General features: G+C 44.6%; 1 protein-coding gene across 5 annotated transcripts in view; it reads right to left on the bottom strand.

Moving 5' to 3' along the window:
- Positions 1 to 1,966: 1,966 nt before the first annotated feature.
- Positions 1,967 to 14,749, bottom strand: part of KIF20B (kinesin family member 20B) — a 257,621-nt gene continuing 244,838 nt past the window's right edge. For all 5 annotated transcript variants that reach the window (XM_073585893.1, XM_073585891.1, XM_073585894.1 and 2 more), the window contains exon 34: positions 1,967 to 3,472. In XM_073585893.1, coding sequence (XP_073441994.1) covers positions 3,395 to 3,472 — 78 coding nt within the window. In that variant the 3' untranslated portion in view covers positions 1,967 to 3,394. The remainder of the gene's footprint in view (positions 3,473 to 14,749) is intronic.

The raw sequence follows: 14,749 nt of genomic DNA, 5'->3' as shown, positions 1-14,749 counted from the left end.
GGTTTCCCGCTGTTACAGGGTATGAATAAGTGCTGGTCCCACGATTGAGAGGAAGGAGCTCATAAATAGCTGCATTAAAATATCCCGCTGATAGGCTTGGGTCACATTTTAGCTAAGAGGTGACGTGTCTCATAAATCCACCGTAAATGCACAGATCTACATAAATCTTTTACAATGGAGCAAGTGGTAATCTACAACAGCAAGAGACTCAAACCCAAAGGATAAAAGTAACCTGTCTTTATATTGTATGAATTGGGATAAAGTAACCTGTCTTTATATTGTATGAATTGTCATGAAAAGCACTTTATATTTGTATGATATATTGTCTCCATTGCACTTAGGTACACTATCATTATGCAAAGCTTCCGGTACTAATAACTACCTGCTCCTACAATCTCTATTTTTGAGATATTCAAATACAATGGCCATTAACATACCGCTCACGTCAGGAAACGTCCACGGCCCGATGAAAAGCAACACCTGCTGGGCCATCAAGTAGTCGGTAATTTTCTGCAGCATGGCTTAAACTAAAACAGTGGAAGAATTGATCAAAATAGATCACATGATTGATTTTTGCACGGTCCACAAATACATTGCACCCAATTGTATGGAGTCAATCGATAGACACTGGTCTTACAATGCCAATAATACAGAAGCCTGTGAGCATGTGCAGTAAGAAGCTCTGCTGCTGTGACTTGGAGAGCAAGTAGTATAAACCAATCTCCCAGAAAAGCAGCTTCTGACCCAAGCACACTGGTATCTTCAGTATAAGACCAGTTAGACCTGATGGACCGCAGTATGAGCAGCCTCTTCTTAACTCGGTACGTCTAGTAATAGACAAGGCACAGAGCAGTGTGGGCAGTCCCTTCTTACCTCAGCACCTCTTAGCTCAGACAGTGTGGACAGTAGAGCGAGCAACCTCTTATCTCAGCACTCCTGGTATCTACAGTATTAGATCAGATAGACATGGCGTAAAGCAGTGTGAGCAGCCTCTTCTGACAACAGCACCTCTCTGGTATCTCCAGGAATAGTTACGATAGGGTGGACAGTAGTGTATTCAACCTTTTACTTCAGCAGCCCTGGTATCTCCAGTATTAGATCAGACAGACATGGTAGACGGCCGTGTGGGCAGTCTCTTCTTACTTCAGCAAACCTGGTATCTCCAGGATAAGCTCAGAAATGGTGGACAGTAGTGTGATCAGCCTCTTACCTCAGCAGTACTGGTATTTCCAGTATTATAGCCAAAAATCCAGTGGGATCACATCTTAAAATACATAAAATGAGGAGTGCGGAGGTTCTAATGCACATGCTCATAAGCACCTATTGTATTACCATTCTATGATAGGTTTCTGTCAGTGTAACAAGCTAGCATTATTTTAATTCTATAATGATTTGCCTCCCTCGACAAAATTATTGCGATCTGCTGATTAAAAGTATTTGAGTTTATTTAAAATTATGTTTCCTTTATTTTTCAATTTCAGGATAACTCCTTTAAATTCGTACATCTAAGGATACATTCACACAATCATGTCCAATTTACAGATAAGTGAAAAACTAGTAGCGCACAGAAGGCTTCCATGAGAACTCCATTTTTTTTCTTATTGAAATACACTTGATGGCAGAATTTTATTTGCAGAAAGAAAGAGAACGTGCAGTCAGCTGTTCTCCGATACGGCACGTGAGTAAGAGAAAAGAATGAATCCTCGAATAGCTCCATTGACAAATAAGTTTACTAGTTGGCGAGACATGCAGACGCGGGGACTCAAACGTATTTTCCACGCAAGACAAAGGTACTCTGTTCACACATTAGCATGCCCAGATAGCGCATTATCCAAGCGGGTTCGCTCATCACGATTTGCTAGCAGTCTGTGGATGAGAAAAATTTGTGTGGCCAAGGCTTAAAACACTGAATCTTGGTGTTTGGATTAGAAATGAAAGACAGAATAAAGACTATTGATGACAATAGTGAACATACAAATACTACATTTATTGAACTGAAATTTTTTTCAAACAGTAAATAATGTTCTTCTATACATATTATAAACATATTAAATATATGGTATTTACCTATACTTTACAATGCAGCCCAATGGACGCAAATGCTTCTAAATTCTAGGCTGCCATGGAAAGCCCATGATGTCATGCTAGGGAGAGACATAGGGACGCAGGAGAAGGAGTTGTGGAAGCCTCTTCTATATTCATCAATGAGAATATAGAGGGTAGAGGCAGGAGAGACAGAAATTATGTCCTCGCCTGCCACAAAGAATCTCTCTCCGCTTTAGTTTCAGGCAGGCATGGCTCCCATCACATTTGACCTTACATTCCATGGCTCCATTGGGGAAGGGATTACGGTATGTTTGAACATATGCAAAATGGTTGTAGGAGGCATGAGCTGATGGAGCCATTGACTATAATAATGCAGACAGAGTCAGTGTGCCTTTTCGCACATAATTTTCAGCGATATATGCTTAGCTTTGGCAGGTAGCAAGAGGCAGTCTATTACATCTTGCTGCCCGCCTCCATCAGGTGTATACGAGAAATGTCCGACAAAGCACACTGACTCCATCTGCATCACTATGCTCAAGAGCCAAGTTAGCACATACATCCACATCCCGTTATGGATATTTAGGGCCCGATTTTTTAAGACTGGTGTGAAGGAGAAAGGCTACAAATTCTTACGACGTTGAAAGACACTTAAAGCATAACCGTTATTTTAGTTATTTTTTTACTTCATAAAGAAATAATACGCCTAACAAAAACAACTTTGTAATATATCTTTTCAGAAAAATTTGCTTCTTTCTCTGCCAAAATTGATTTGACATTATCAAAATTCTCAATTGAGAGGTAAAATCTGAATTCAGTGCAGACAGACTTTCCCTCTACCGATAGGAGATGGCGGCTGCTACTGATGACATTCTATGTAGATAGAAGGAGGGGGGTGCTACAGGCCGAGCTCCTGCCTCCTCTCCTTCCCATTTTGATAATGTCCGACCAATTATGGCAGAGAAAGAAGATTTCTCTGATAAGATATATTACAGAGTTGCTTATTGTCTGGTGTACGATTGATTTATATAACAGAAATGAAAACGACGGTTACTCTTTAGTGAATTGGGCACATAATCGGCGCGTGCCTCCAGGAGAAGTTTTACCTCCAGTCAGGGTACGTTGGGCAATGGGGTTTCTTGTTTCTTTTTTGCTTGTTTTTTAATGCTAAAGCAGCAAAAAAGATTTATCTATTGCACCGTTCTAAATACAAAAAGCCCAAGATATACATTTAAATGCATGGCTTTAATAAATGAGATGTAATCAACTTTATACAGGAAAAATAAACAGGACTACACCAAAGGACATATTTCTAGATACCACAGCATGCATGACCACAAATAAGTAGAGTTTATTTGGCCGTTCTTGTTCTCAGGCGTCTCTTCATTATCAGATGATCACTTTCCCTTTCATTTTTGTCCATAATGATCTAGAGGGGGGGAAAAAAAGTGTTAACATTAGGATGGTTAAAGGGGCAACTTAAAATTTGATCTTAATGAGTGCATGACTCCTAGCTTCCTGATAGGGGGTGGGACGCTCCCACTTGTATCACCAGTGGGTAGAGGAGCATCACTGGGTCTCTGGCCGGAAAGCTGACTCTCCAATGCATTGGAGGCATTGAAGCCGGCCAGTGCAAGCTATCAAAACATTTTCAGGCAGATATGGGCACAGAAGAGGTGCATTTACTGCACCAAAATCAGTGCAAAATCCACCTCATAGTGCCAACTCAATATGACTATACCCTTACACAGACCTTCGCTTTAATCACGATGACTCTTTATTATATCGCGGTAAGTCCAGCTCCAGAAACAGTGACAGCTGGATGCAAATACTAAAAAAGCTTCACTGTATTACATGGCCAGACCAGTCTGCGAGATTAAACACTACATAGGAGAACCAATGTAGTAGCTATGAGAGCTGTGGCTAATAAATGTCCTGAATTCTAGATGTCCCAGTTAAGAATATTAATCATTAGTATTTGACTTCCTTCATAAAGCACGAGATCAGGGCTTATTCACAGTCAATTAGTGTATCATAGAAACAACTGGATTATTTATAACCAAATGCACTTTATATTTTACAATGATTACCCCCACAAAAAAAAAAACTATTATAAGATCTCAAGGGAAAAAAAAAAAAACGAGAGTGAACCCCCAATTTTTCTGAGGTCCCAAAATTGTGGTTATAAAAATACTGTTCCACTGACCTAAGTGTCTGTGCAATAATGGCCATGTCACTGCTCCACTGCATGTTAAGTCTCCTTATCTCTTAAGATTTTCTATTTTGCATATTCATTTCTTTTCCACAAGTCACCATATCTTTTCTAGCTCCTAACGCACCGGTACAATGCCAATAACGATCATCATACAAAGTCAACATGCAGCAAGACAAACAATGAAGCAGAAGGGCAAAAGGCTCGAGAGAGTTTACATTCAAAGCAAGATAATAGAGGGATATACAGAAGTGCTCGGCGTGTACAGCTGAATACAATTCCATCGCTGCCAACCATGATCCTGTTTCTGAAGCAATAAATGAAGATGTCAGCTCTTCATCAGATGCTCCTCTATAGAATTCACCCTCTAATGTTCTGGATGAAAGAAGCTATGACTTCTGCAAGTATTACATTCATTGAAAAGCATATGCAGAATAAATCCTAATGTAGAGCAACATCACATTACAAAACACCTCCACGAATGCGTGGACCAGAGTATATTACAGCCATTTTGGCATAACGGTACAGCTAGGGTTAAAAGGGGAACCATACTTTTAAATAATTTTTCAGAATAAGGCTGGATTCACATTCGCGGTTGTGTCCGCATCGTTTATGCCGCATGCATTGTGTTTTCCTATCTTTAACGTTGTGGACGCAGGTACATGCGTTCATATGCTTTCGGCCGCGTTTGACTACGCATGCGTCGTTTTGGGTTTTGTGGTGGGGCGCGGCTAACACAACATGTTGCAATTTTGGAGGCAGCAATTTACCGCTGCCATATGCATGCAGACTCTTGCGGAAGGAATGCGTCAAAGGTCTAAGAGAACGCATGCGTACGCGGTCGCTAGCGTTTTCATACACATGTTTTTCCAGAGTAAACTTGTCTAGACACAGATTAGCCACCCCCCACACAAAGATAGATAAAAAGAGGGTGTGGACACTCATTGTCCATTACTCTAAAGCCACTGGAGACTGCAAGACAAGAGAAGACATCTGTGAAGACCCTGAATTCAAGCCAAATGTGAGTATACAGCCTAATGTCTGTGTGTCTTTTTTACTCCCTGCAGTCTGTAATTATCTATGTCTCTTTCTTGCAGCATTCTTTACCATGGCCTCTAGCCCTGAGCACACAGGACAGGATTCTGAAGCGAGTACCTTTGCAACTGATAAGTATCACTGTACATATATGCCAAAATCATGTTTTTTCTTTTACAGAACACTTCATCAAGTGCCCAGGAGCAGGAACAGCAGGAGCAGAGGGAGGCACAAGTACCGGTGGCCAGACGGCGTGTAAGTTTTTTTTTCTTTGAGTGTTAATAGTTTTATTTTATATTCTTTGTTTATCTTTACAGCATTGTTTTTATTTCATTTATAGGTTACACAACGGGACGAGGAATACATAGACAATGACCCCCTCATCTCACTTGTTGAAGAAAGAGTCGCCTTGAGGGACAGCCGGTAGCGAGACCACTCGGACATGGTGGTGTTTCTGCTGCAGTGGAATGAAGTGGCCCAAGAGCTGATGGATGACTGGGACAACGCTACGCCACGAGCCAGAATTGACTATCGTAAATATTGCAATGTTATCTGACGCGGCAGTGAACCTGTAAAGGCCGGGATATCACAACCATGTATGATGCGATAAACTCCTGCGAGTTTCTCTGACCTTTCCCGGCGCCTGCGCACTGCAATACTCTGCTCTGCCCTCAACAGGGCAGAGCAGTGCGCCTGCGCTGGAAAGCAAAGAAGAGGACGTAATCGCTAGAAGATGGGAGGCACCGGAGCAGACAGCGAAAACCATCGGACTCGTTTTTCTTCTCTTTCAGGTTACATCGGGGGCTTATCTACAGCATTACAGAATGCTGTAGATAAGCCCCTGATGGCGGTGGCCGTATCTTATATACGAAAAATTAGGTGACAGATTCCCTTTAATGGTTAAGCCTCCTGAATGCGATTTTATAAAGCTTGAGGGATTCAGTTTTAAAAAATGTCTTTTTAAGGATGACATATTGGAGCATCAAAGTTACTTCAAAACTGAATAGGTCTGTATAAAAAACAAAAAATAAGACTTTGTATATTGCTGAAAAAAAAAAAAATTGCCAGCAAAATTTAACTATTTTCTCATCCTAACAAAATAAAAACACATTTCAATAATGATGCTGCTGTAAAGTAGACATAAATGTTATTAAATATTTTGTGTTTTATCTGTTTTAACCCCTTCATGACCCAGCCTATTTTGACCTTAATGACCTGGCCATTTTTTGCAATTCTGACCAGTGTCCATTTATGAGGTAATAACTCTGGAACACTTCAACGCATCCTAGCAATTCTGAGACTGTTTTTTCGTGACATACTGGGCTGTTATGAATGAGTCACCGTAGGAGGCAAAAACAGAAATACTAGCTAAGCCCAGAAAACCAGAGAAGTTGGCAGCTATAGGATTACAGACCCCTGAACCTATCAACAACAACTAGCAGTAGCCGTGGGGGGTTCCTACGGTGCCCTAGACCCCTCGATCACAGCCGGAGAACTACATAGCCTAAAGACAGAAAGGGAAATCTAAACTGCCCCAGAGCAGACCCCAAAGCAATAGGCAGCCCCCAACATATGACGGTGAAGCAAGATGAAAAAACACTCACACAGATAGAAAGATAGGCTGAGCAAACGATGGGGCCCAAGCTAACTACAAAGGACAGGATAGAAAAGCTGCTGTCTGTAATCCGCCAAAACCCTATCAAAAGAGCCAACAGCTGATAAGGAAAAAAGCCCTGAAGACGCTAGGCTTCATAAAGACTATATCAGTACTCAGGTATTTTCTGAAGACAGAGCAAAAAGGAATTCAGCACACCCCAGCAAGGAATGGAAGAAATCCGGAAAAACAAAACCAAAACACAAATGCAAAAAACAGAGCAGAGAACTTAGCTTTTGAGGAGCAGGAATCAGACTGGTCTCCTAGAATCCCTCAGAGAGATCACCAGCAAGGCAGAAGGGTGTCGGCTGCCTTAAATCCAGTCAGAAATTCCCGTCACCCAGTCATCATCATCCAGCTCAGGTGCTTGGTAATCAGCCTCACTACCTTCCTTCACCAGAAGAGGGAGTTCATCAGACCTCAATGGTGAAGGGGAAAAAGAACTCACAACAGTACCTCCCCCTTGAGGAGGGGTCACCGAACCCTCATCCACGCCACCAGGGCGATCATGGTGAGCCCGATGAAAGGCACGCACCAATCTTTTGGCATGAATATCAGAGGCAGAGACCCAGGAATTATCCTCCTGACCATAACCCTTCCACTTAACCAAATACTGGAGTCTCCGTCTAGCCAGACGGGAATCCAGTATCTTCTCTACCTCATATTCCATGTTACCTTCAACTAATACAGGGTCCGGAAGTGCCACCCTAGGAACTACTGGTTCAACAAACCTCTTCAACAAGGACTTATGAAACACATTATGGATTTTAAATGTGACAGGAAGAGCCAAACGAAAAGAGACCGGATTAATAATCTCCAAAATCTTGTAAGGTCCAATAAATCTAGGCTTAAACTTAGGAGAAGCCACCTTCATAGCGATATTTTTTGATGATAACCAAACCATATCACCAACCTTAAACTGGGGACCAATGGTCCTATGTCGGTTGGAAAACCGCTGGGCCTTTTCCTGGGAGAGAGACAACTTATCCACTACTTGGTCCCAGATCTGGTGCATTCTCTCCACCACAGTGTCAACACCTGGGCAGCCAGAAGGCTCCACCTGCCCTGAAGAAAATCGAGGATGAAACCCAAAGTTACAAAAAAAAGGTGACATCAAAGTGGCAGAACTAGCTCTATTATTTAAAGCAAATTCGGCCAAGGGCAAAAATGAAACCCAATCATCCTGATCAGCGGAAATAAAACATCTCAAATAAGACTCCAAGGTCTGGTTTGTTCTCTCCGCCTGCTCATTGGTCTGAGGGTGAAAAGCAGAGGAGAAGGACAAATGAATTCCCAGCTTGGAACAGAAAGTCCTCCAAAATCTAGACACAAACTGAACTCCTCTGTCAGATACAATGTTCTCAGGAATCCCGTGCAAGCGAACCACCTGTTGCAAAAACAGGGGCACCAACTCAGAGGAAGATGGCAACTTAGGGAGTGGTACAAGATGAACCATCTTAGAGAACCTATCACAAATCACCCAAATAACAGTCATTCTCTGAGAGACAGGCATATCAGAGATGAAATCCATTGAAATATGGGTCCATGGCCTCCTGGGGACTGGCAAAGGCATCAACAACCCACTAGAGCGAGAACAAGGTTTAGCCCGGGAGCAAGTCCCACAGGACTGCACAAAATTCCTGACATCACGAGACAAGGCGGGCCACCGAAAAGACACGACTCACCAGATCTCTAGTACCAAAAATACCTGGATGACCAGCCAACGCAGAGCAATGAACTTCAGACATCACTCTCTTCTTCCACTGGTCAGGAACATACAACTTTCCACTGGGACAACGCTCAGGTTTGTCCTCCTGGAACTCTTCCAGAGCACGTCTCAAATCGGGCGAGATGGCAGAAAGAACTACCCCTTCGCCTAAGATGGTAACAGGCTTGGTCACCACAGGAGAATCAGCAAAGAAGCTCCTAGAGAGAGCGCCAGCCTTGACATTCTTACTGCCAGGAAGAAAAGAGACCACAAAATCAAAACGTGTAAAAAACAAAGCCCACCTAGCCTGTCTAGGGTTCAAGCGTTTGGCCGACTCCAGGTAAATCAAATTCTTGTGTTCAGTGAGGACCACGACTTGATGTTTAGCTCCCTCCAACCAATGTCTCCACTCCTCAAATGCCCATTTCATGGCTAACAGTTCCCGATTCCTCACATCATAGTTACGTTCAGATGGAGAGAACTTTCGGGAAAAGAAAGCACAGGGATTCATGTTAGATGTTACAGGATCCTTTTGGGACAAAACAGCTCCTGCACCAATCTCAGAAGCGTCCACCTCTACCTGGAACGGGAGTGAGACATCAGGTTGCCACAAAACCGGGGCAGAAGTGAATCTTCGCTTCAGCTCCTGAAAGGAAGAAACAGCCTCCGGAGACCAATTCAACACATCAGCACCCTTCTTAGTCAGATCAGTCAATGGCTTAGCAATACTAGAAAATTTTGCTATAAATTTCCGATAAAAATTAGCAAAACCCAAAAACTTCTGGAGGGCCTTCAAAGAAGTGGGCTGAACCCAATCATAAATGGCCTGTACCTTGGCCGGGTCCATTTCAATAGTTGACGGAGACAAAATAAATCCCAAAAATGAAATCCTCTGTACCCAAAAAGGCATTTCGATCCTTTGACATACAGAGAATTCTCCCTCAAGATCCGGAACACAGTCCGAACATGTTCCACATGAGAATCCCAATCCTTGGAGAAGATCAAAATATCATCCAGATAGATAATCAAAAGTTTACCCACAAAGTCTCGGAAAATGTCGTTCATGAAGCACTGGAAGACAGAAGGGGCATTAGTGAGCCGAAAATGCATCACCAGGTACTCAAAATGTCCCTCCGGAGTATTAAACGCCGTCTTCCATTCATCCCCATGCTTAATGCGGATAAGATTATACGCCCCCCTGAGGTAAACCAGCAAGCACCTTTAACTCTGGAGAATAGATCAGAAACCACCATGGTTACTTACCAGTAGCCGGTTTTTCCGGAACCCATGACAGCACCACATGAGAGAGGGATCCGCCCCGCCAGGACAGGAACCTACTGAAACATAAGGGGCGGCACCTCTCCCCCGCTTCAGTTGGATTACAGAGCATTTGAGAGGACTTCCCGGTTAGTTACATATTTATCCAACACCACATCACACAAATACACCTGACTATTGTGCACACCCAAACGGTGAAAAGGGGGGGAAATATACGGGTGCTGTCATGGGTTCCGGAAAAAACGGCTACCGGTAAGTAACCATGGTGGTTTTCCCTTCACCCATGACAGCACCACATGAGAGATTCTGGAGACTTCGAACACCTTAGGGAGGGACCACCGCTTGCAGCACCCTTCTACCAAAGGTCAAGTCAGCAGAGGAGGACAGATTTAGTCTATAGTGTCTAAAGAAAGTTGAGGGTGAGGCCCAGGTAGCGGCCTTACAAATTTGCTCTATTGATACCTCTGCTTTCTCAGCCCAGGAGGTCGCCACGGCTCTGGTGGAATGAGCCTTGATGCCGTCAGGAACCGGGACGCCACTAGCTGAATAGGCTACACTAACGGCCTCCCTAATCCATCGGGCAATAGTCCCCTTTGACACTCCATAACCTTTCCTAGCACCCTGGAAGGCTACAAATAGGGACTGGGACCTCCTCCACTGGCTGGTTATAGACATATACTCTACTAGGGTTCTTTTAACATCTAGGCTATGAAATTTCTCCTCCCCTGGGTTTTTCGGATTCTCGCAAAAGGAAGGGAGGACAATCTCTTGGTTTCGGTGAAAGTTAGTTACTACTTTCGGCAAGTAAGCCGGGTCTGTTCTCATAACCACCCTATCCTGGTATATCTGGGTATATGGTGGGTTGACTGAAAGGGCCTGTAAGTCACTAACTCTACGTGCCGACGTTAGAGCTACCAAAATGATGGTTTTTAGAGTGAGATTTTTAGTTGAAATATGCTGTATGGGTTCAAACGGCTCTTTCGTGAGGGCTTCCAGCACCAGATTTAGATCCCATGGAGCTATTTTCGGTAAGGAAACTGGCCTAGATCTGTGGCAAGATTTTATAAACCTGGCTACCCATCTGTTTGCCGCTATATTGCAATTGTATAATGCACCCAGTGCTGAAACCTGTACCTTGAGGGTATTAACCGCCAGGCCTAGCTGTAGGCCTGCCTGCAAGAACTCCAAGATGGACTCGATTGGGGGTTCTTGACCTAACGGTTTTTCCAGGAATTGTAGGAATTTCTTCCACGTCCTGCCATATATGTTGGTTGTTATTGGTTTTCTACTTTTCATTAGAGTAGTCACCAACCCCAGGAAAAAACCTTTATCCCTCAAAAGTGACCTCTCAAATTCCACACCGTCAGATGGAGCCCCTTGACTTGTTTGTGGAATATCGGCCCCTGAGCTAACAAATCTGGAATCTCTGGCAGTACCCACGGGTCCGAGAGAGACATCATTTGTAGTAGTGAAAACCACGGTCTTTTTGGCCAGAACGGGGCTATGAGGATTACTCTGGCTTGCTCGTCTCTTATCTTTTTTACTACTGTCGGGATTAACGCTACTGGGGAAAAGGCATAGCTCAGTTTGAACCGCCACGGGATTTGTAGAGCGTCTACTGCCCACGGGTTTTCCCCTGGGTTTAATGAGCAGAACCTTCTCACTTGCCGGTTGCTTTTGGTGGCAAAGAGGTCGATTACTGGCTGTCCCCATAACTGTACTATCTTGCGGAATATTACCCGATTTAAGGCCCACTCTTCCTGTTTTAACTTGTTGCGGCTTAGAAAGTCGGCTTGAACATTTTCTGTCCCTTTGATGTGTAGGGCTGTTAGGGAGGTTAGGTGTTGCTCTGCTTTGAGGAAGATTCTTTTGGCTTCGTCCATTAGGGAGTATGACCTTGTCCCTCCCTGGTGGTTGACATACGCCACTGCCACCCTGTTGTCTGACATAATTCGGACGTTTTGACCCTGTAACATGAGAATGAATGCCTCTAGGGCTCTGTTTATCGCTCTCAACTCTCTTAAGTTGGAGGAAGCCTTCTGCTCTATGTGATCCCAGGACCCTTGGGCCATATGTTCTCTCAGGTGTGCCCCCCCATCCCGAGGAGCTTGCGTCCGTCAATATTACATCGGACACGGGCCTGTGCCACAAAGTTCCCCCTGCTAAATTTGTGTCGTCTAGCCACCAAGTGAGAGAGTTTTTCCCCCTTTCGGAAAGTTCCAGCTTCCCTTCTAAACGCCCTTTCAATCGTCTCTGGGCTGACAAGATTTCCGCCTGCAGTTGTCGGGTATGAAACTGTGCCCAGTTGACCGCTGGGATACAGGCTGTTAGCGTGCCCAACAGGGACATTGCCCTTGTTAGGGTCATGTGAGGATGCTGTATTGCCGTAAGGGTCATTTCTCTCACCTTCTCTAGTTTTTTCTCTGGCAAGAGACAAACTTGACGGTCGGAGTCCAAGACGAAACCTAGAAACATTTGTTTCCTTAGGGGTTGAAGTTTTGATTTTTTTAAGTTTACCATCCAACCCAGTCTTTGCATGGTCTCTGTTATCTTTTCTACCTGATGTGCGCAGTGATGTTCTGAATTGCCAATGACCAGAAAATCGTCCAAGTAAGGCACCATAATCACATTGTGGATTCGAAGGAAAGCTGTCATTTCCGCTATTACTTTTGTAAAAATCCTTGGCGCTATGGAGATGCCAAACGGAAGAGCCGTAAATTGAAAATGCCTGAGGTCGCCCTGGATGTATAGGGCTACCCTCAGGTATTTTTGGTACTCTTGGTGCATCGGGATATGGTAATAGGCATCCTTCAAATCTATTACGGCCATGAAGCAGTTGTGGTGTAACAGCTTTATGGCCGAAGTCACTGATTCCATTTTGAATGTTTGGTTCATGATCCATTGATTGAGGCGCCTGAGATTTATTATCGTTCTGAAGGAAAGGTCGGGTTTTTTTTATTAGGAAGAGGGGAGAATAGAACCCCCTTCTTTCTTGATCTTTCGGGACCTCTATCAGAACTTGTTTCTCCAATAGTCCTAAGATTTCTGTTTCTATGGCTGATTGCTCTCCTGGATCCTTCCTGACGGGGGTCACCACAAATGAAGCTCTTGGATACTGGAAGAAGGGGATTTTTAGGCCATTCTTTATAATTTTCAGGATCCAATTGTTGGCCGATATTTTGTCCCATTCTTGAGAAAAGAGCCTCAATCTTCCCCCCACAGGAGGGCTGGTGTCATTGCGGGGATTTTTTGGCGGTTGAGGTATTTCCCCCAAACATAAACCCTGGTTCTTTTTTCCTCTTGTCGTCCCACCTTTTCCGTTCTCCCGGGGGACGGCCTCGATTGAACCTTCCCCTCCGAAAGGGCGGTCTCCTTTGATCACCCATGAATCTGGGGAAGCCCTTCTTTTTATCACCGGCTTTTTCCAGGATGTCATCCAGGTCTTTTCCAAACAAGAACTGCCCATCACATGGTAACGAGCATAATTTTGCCTTAGATTGAATGTCCCCAGGGCAGCCTTTGAGCCATAACACCCGTCTTGCGGCGTTCGACAGCCCCGCTGCTCTTGCCGTTAACCTCATCGAGTCGGCGGAGGTATCTGCCAAGAAGGCGGCAGCTCCGTGTAGTAGGTACATTTCACCTAAAATTTTCTCTCTTGGTATTTTGGAGACCAATTTTTCTTCCAGTTGTTGCAACCAGACCATTAATGACCGGGCTGTGCAGGTGCCGGCTATTGCTGGTTTTAGACCGCCTGCCGCTGCCTCCCAAGTATGCCTTAGGTATGAGTCCGCTTTTTTATCCAAGGGATCTCTCAAAACCCCTGAATCCTCCAGGGGCAGGGCCGATTTCTTGGAAGACCTAGACACTGCGGCGTCAATCTTTGGGACCTTGTCCCAGATGTCCGTGTCCTTAGCCTCAAAGGGGTATCTTCGCTTTGAAGAGGAGGGAAGGCTACCTGACTTCTCCGGTTTCTTCCACTCTCTTTCGATTAGGGCCTGAATCTTGTCATTGACCGGAAAGGTACGCTTTTTCCTTTCTTGTAGGCCGCCAAACATCACATCCTCCAGTGATCTCTCTACTTTCTCCTCCTGTAGGCCCATAGTGGACCTGATGGCTTTAAGGAGGGCGTCCGTATCTTCTACGGGAAAGCAAGGTCTGCCCCCCGTATGACTGTCTGAGGATGAAGATGACCCGTGCTCAACTTGATACTCCGAAGAGGAGGAGCCTGACGAGGAACTCGGGGAGGCTTTCCTACTCTTACTTTTCTTTTTTAATAATTTTTTAAGTGAGCCCTGTACCTCCGACTTAATTATTGATCTGAGGTTTGTTGCCAGGCTCGGTGCCTCTTCAGCCATAGTCCGCTGGATACAGCTGACACAAGTCCTTTTGGTAGTCTTTTGCTAAAGGGCTGTGGCATATAACACATACTTTATTTTTCTTTTTGCATATAGCTTTTTTGCCTCCCTAAAAAAGAAAAGACATAGGAAGCCCTATTACAACATTGTCAACTTTCACGGAGATCACTCACCACCCAGGAAAGACAGATACCGGGCTCTGGGGCTGCGAAGGAGCGTGCGTTCTGCGTTCTTTTGACCTCGAGGAATCCCTCGATCGGTGACTTGGACGGCTGCTGCTTTTGCCGCTCGAGCGGCTCTTGCGACCAGAAGCTTGTGATGGGGGCAGAGACAATGGGGACGGTGAGTGATCCTCCTGAGACGCCATTGTCACCCCTGCAGCCGCTTCTGCTCCTTCTTTATCGGTGAGTGCCCCTCATTACCCCTCCCCCCCGCGACCGCCAGCCGCTTTTCCTGGCCGGCGT

Source organism: Dendrobates tinctorius, unplaced genomic scaffold (assembly GCF_039654945.1).
Source record: "Dendrobates tinctorius isolate UK_male_01 unplaced genomic scaffold, ASM3965494v1 ptg000089l, whole genome shotgun sequence".
NCBI classification, from domain to species: domain Eukaryota; kingdom Metazoa; phylum Chordata; class Amphibia; order Anura; family Dendrobatidae; genus Dendrobates; species Dendrobates tinctorius.
The sequence above is the reverse complement of the archived record's forward strand: the minus strand, read 5'-3'. Positions and strand labels throughout refer to the sequence as shown.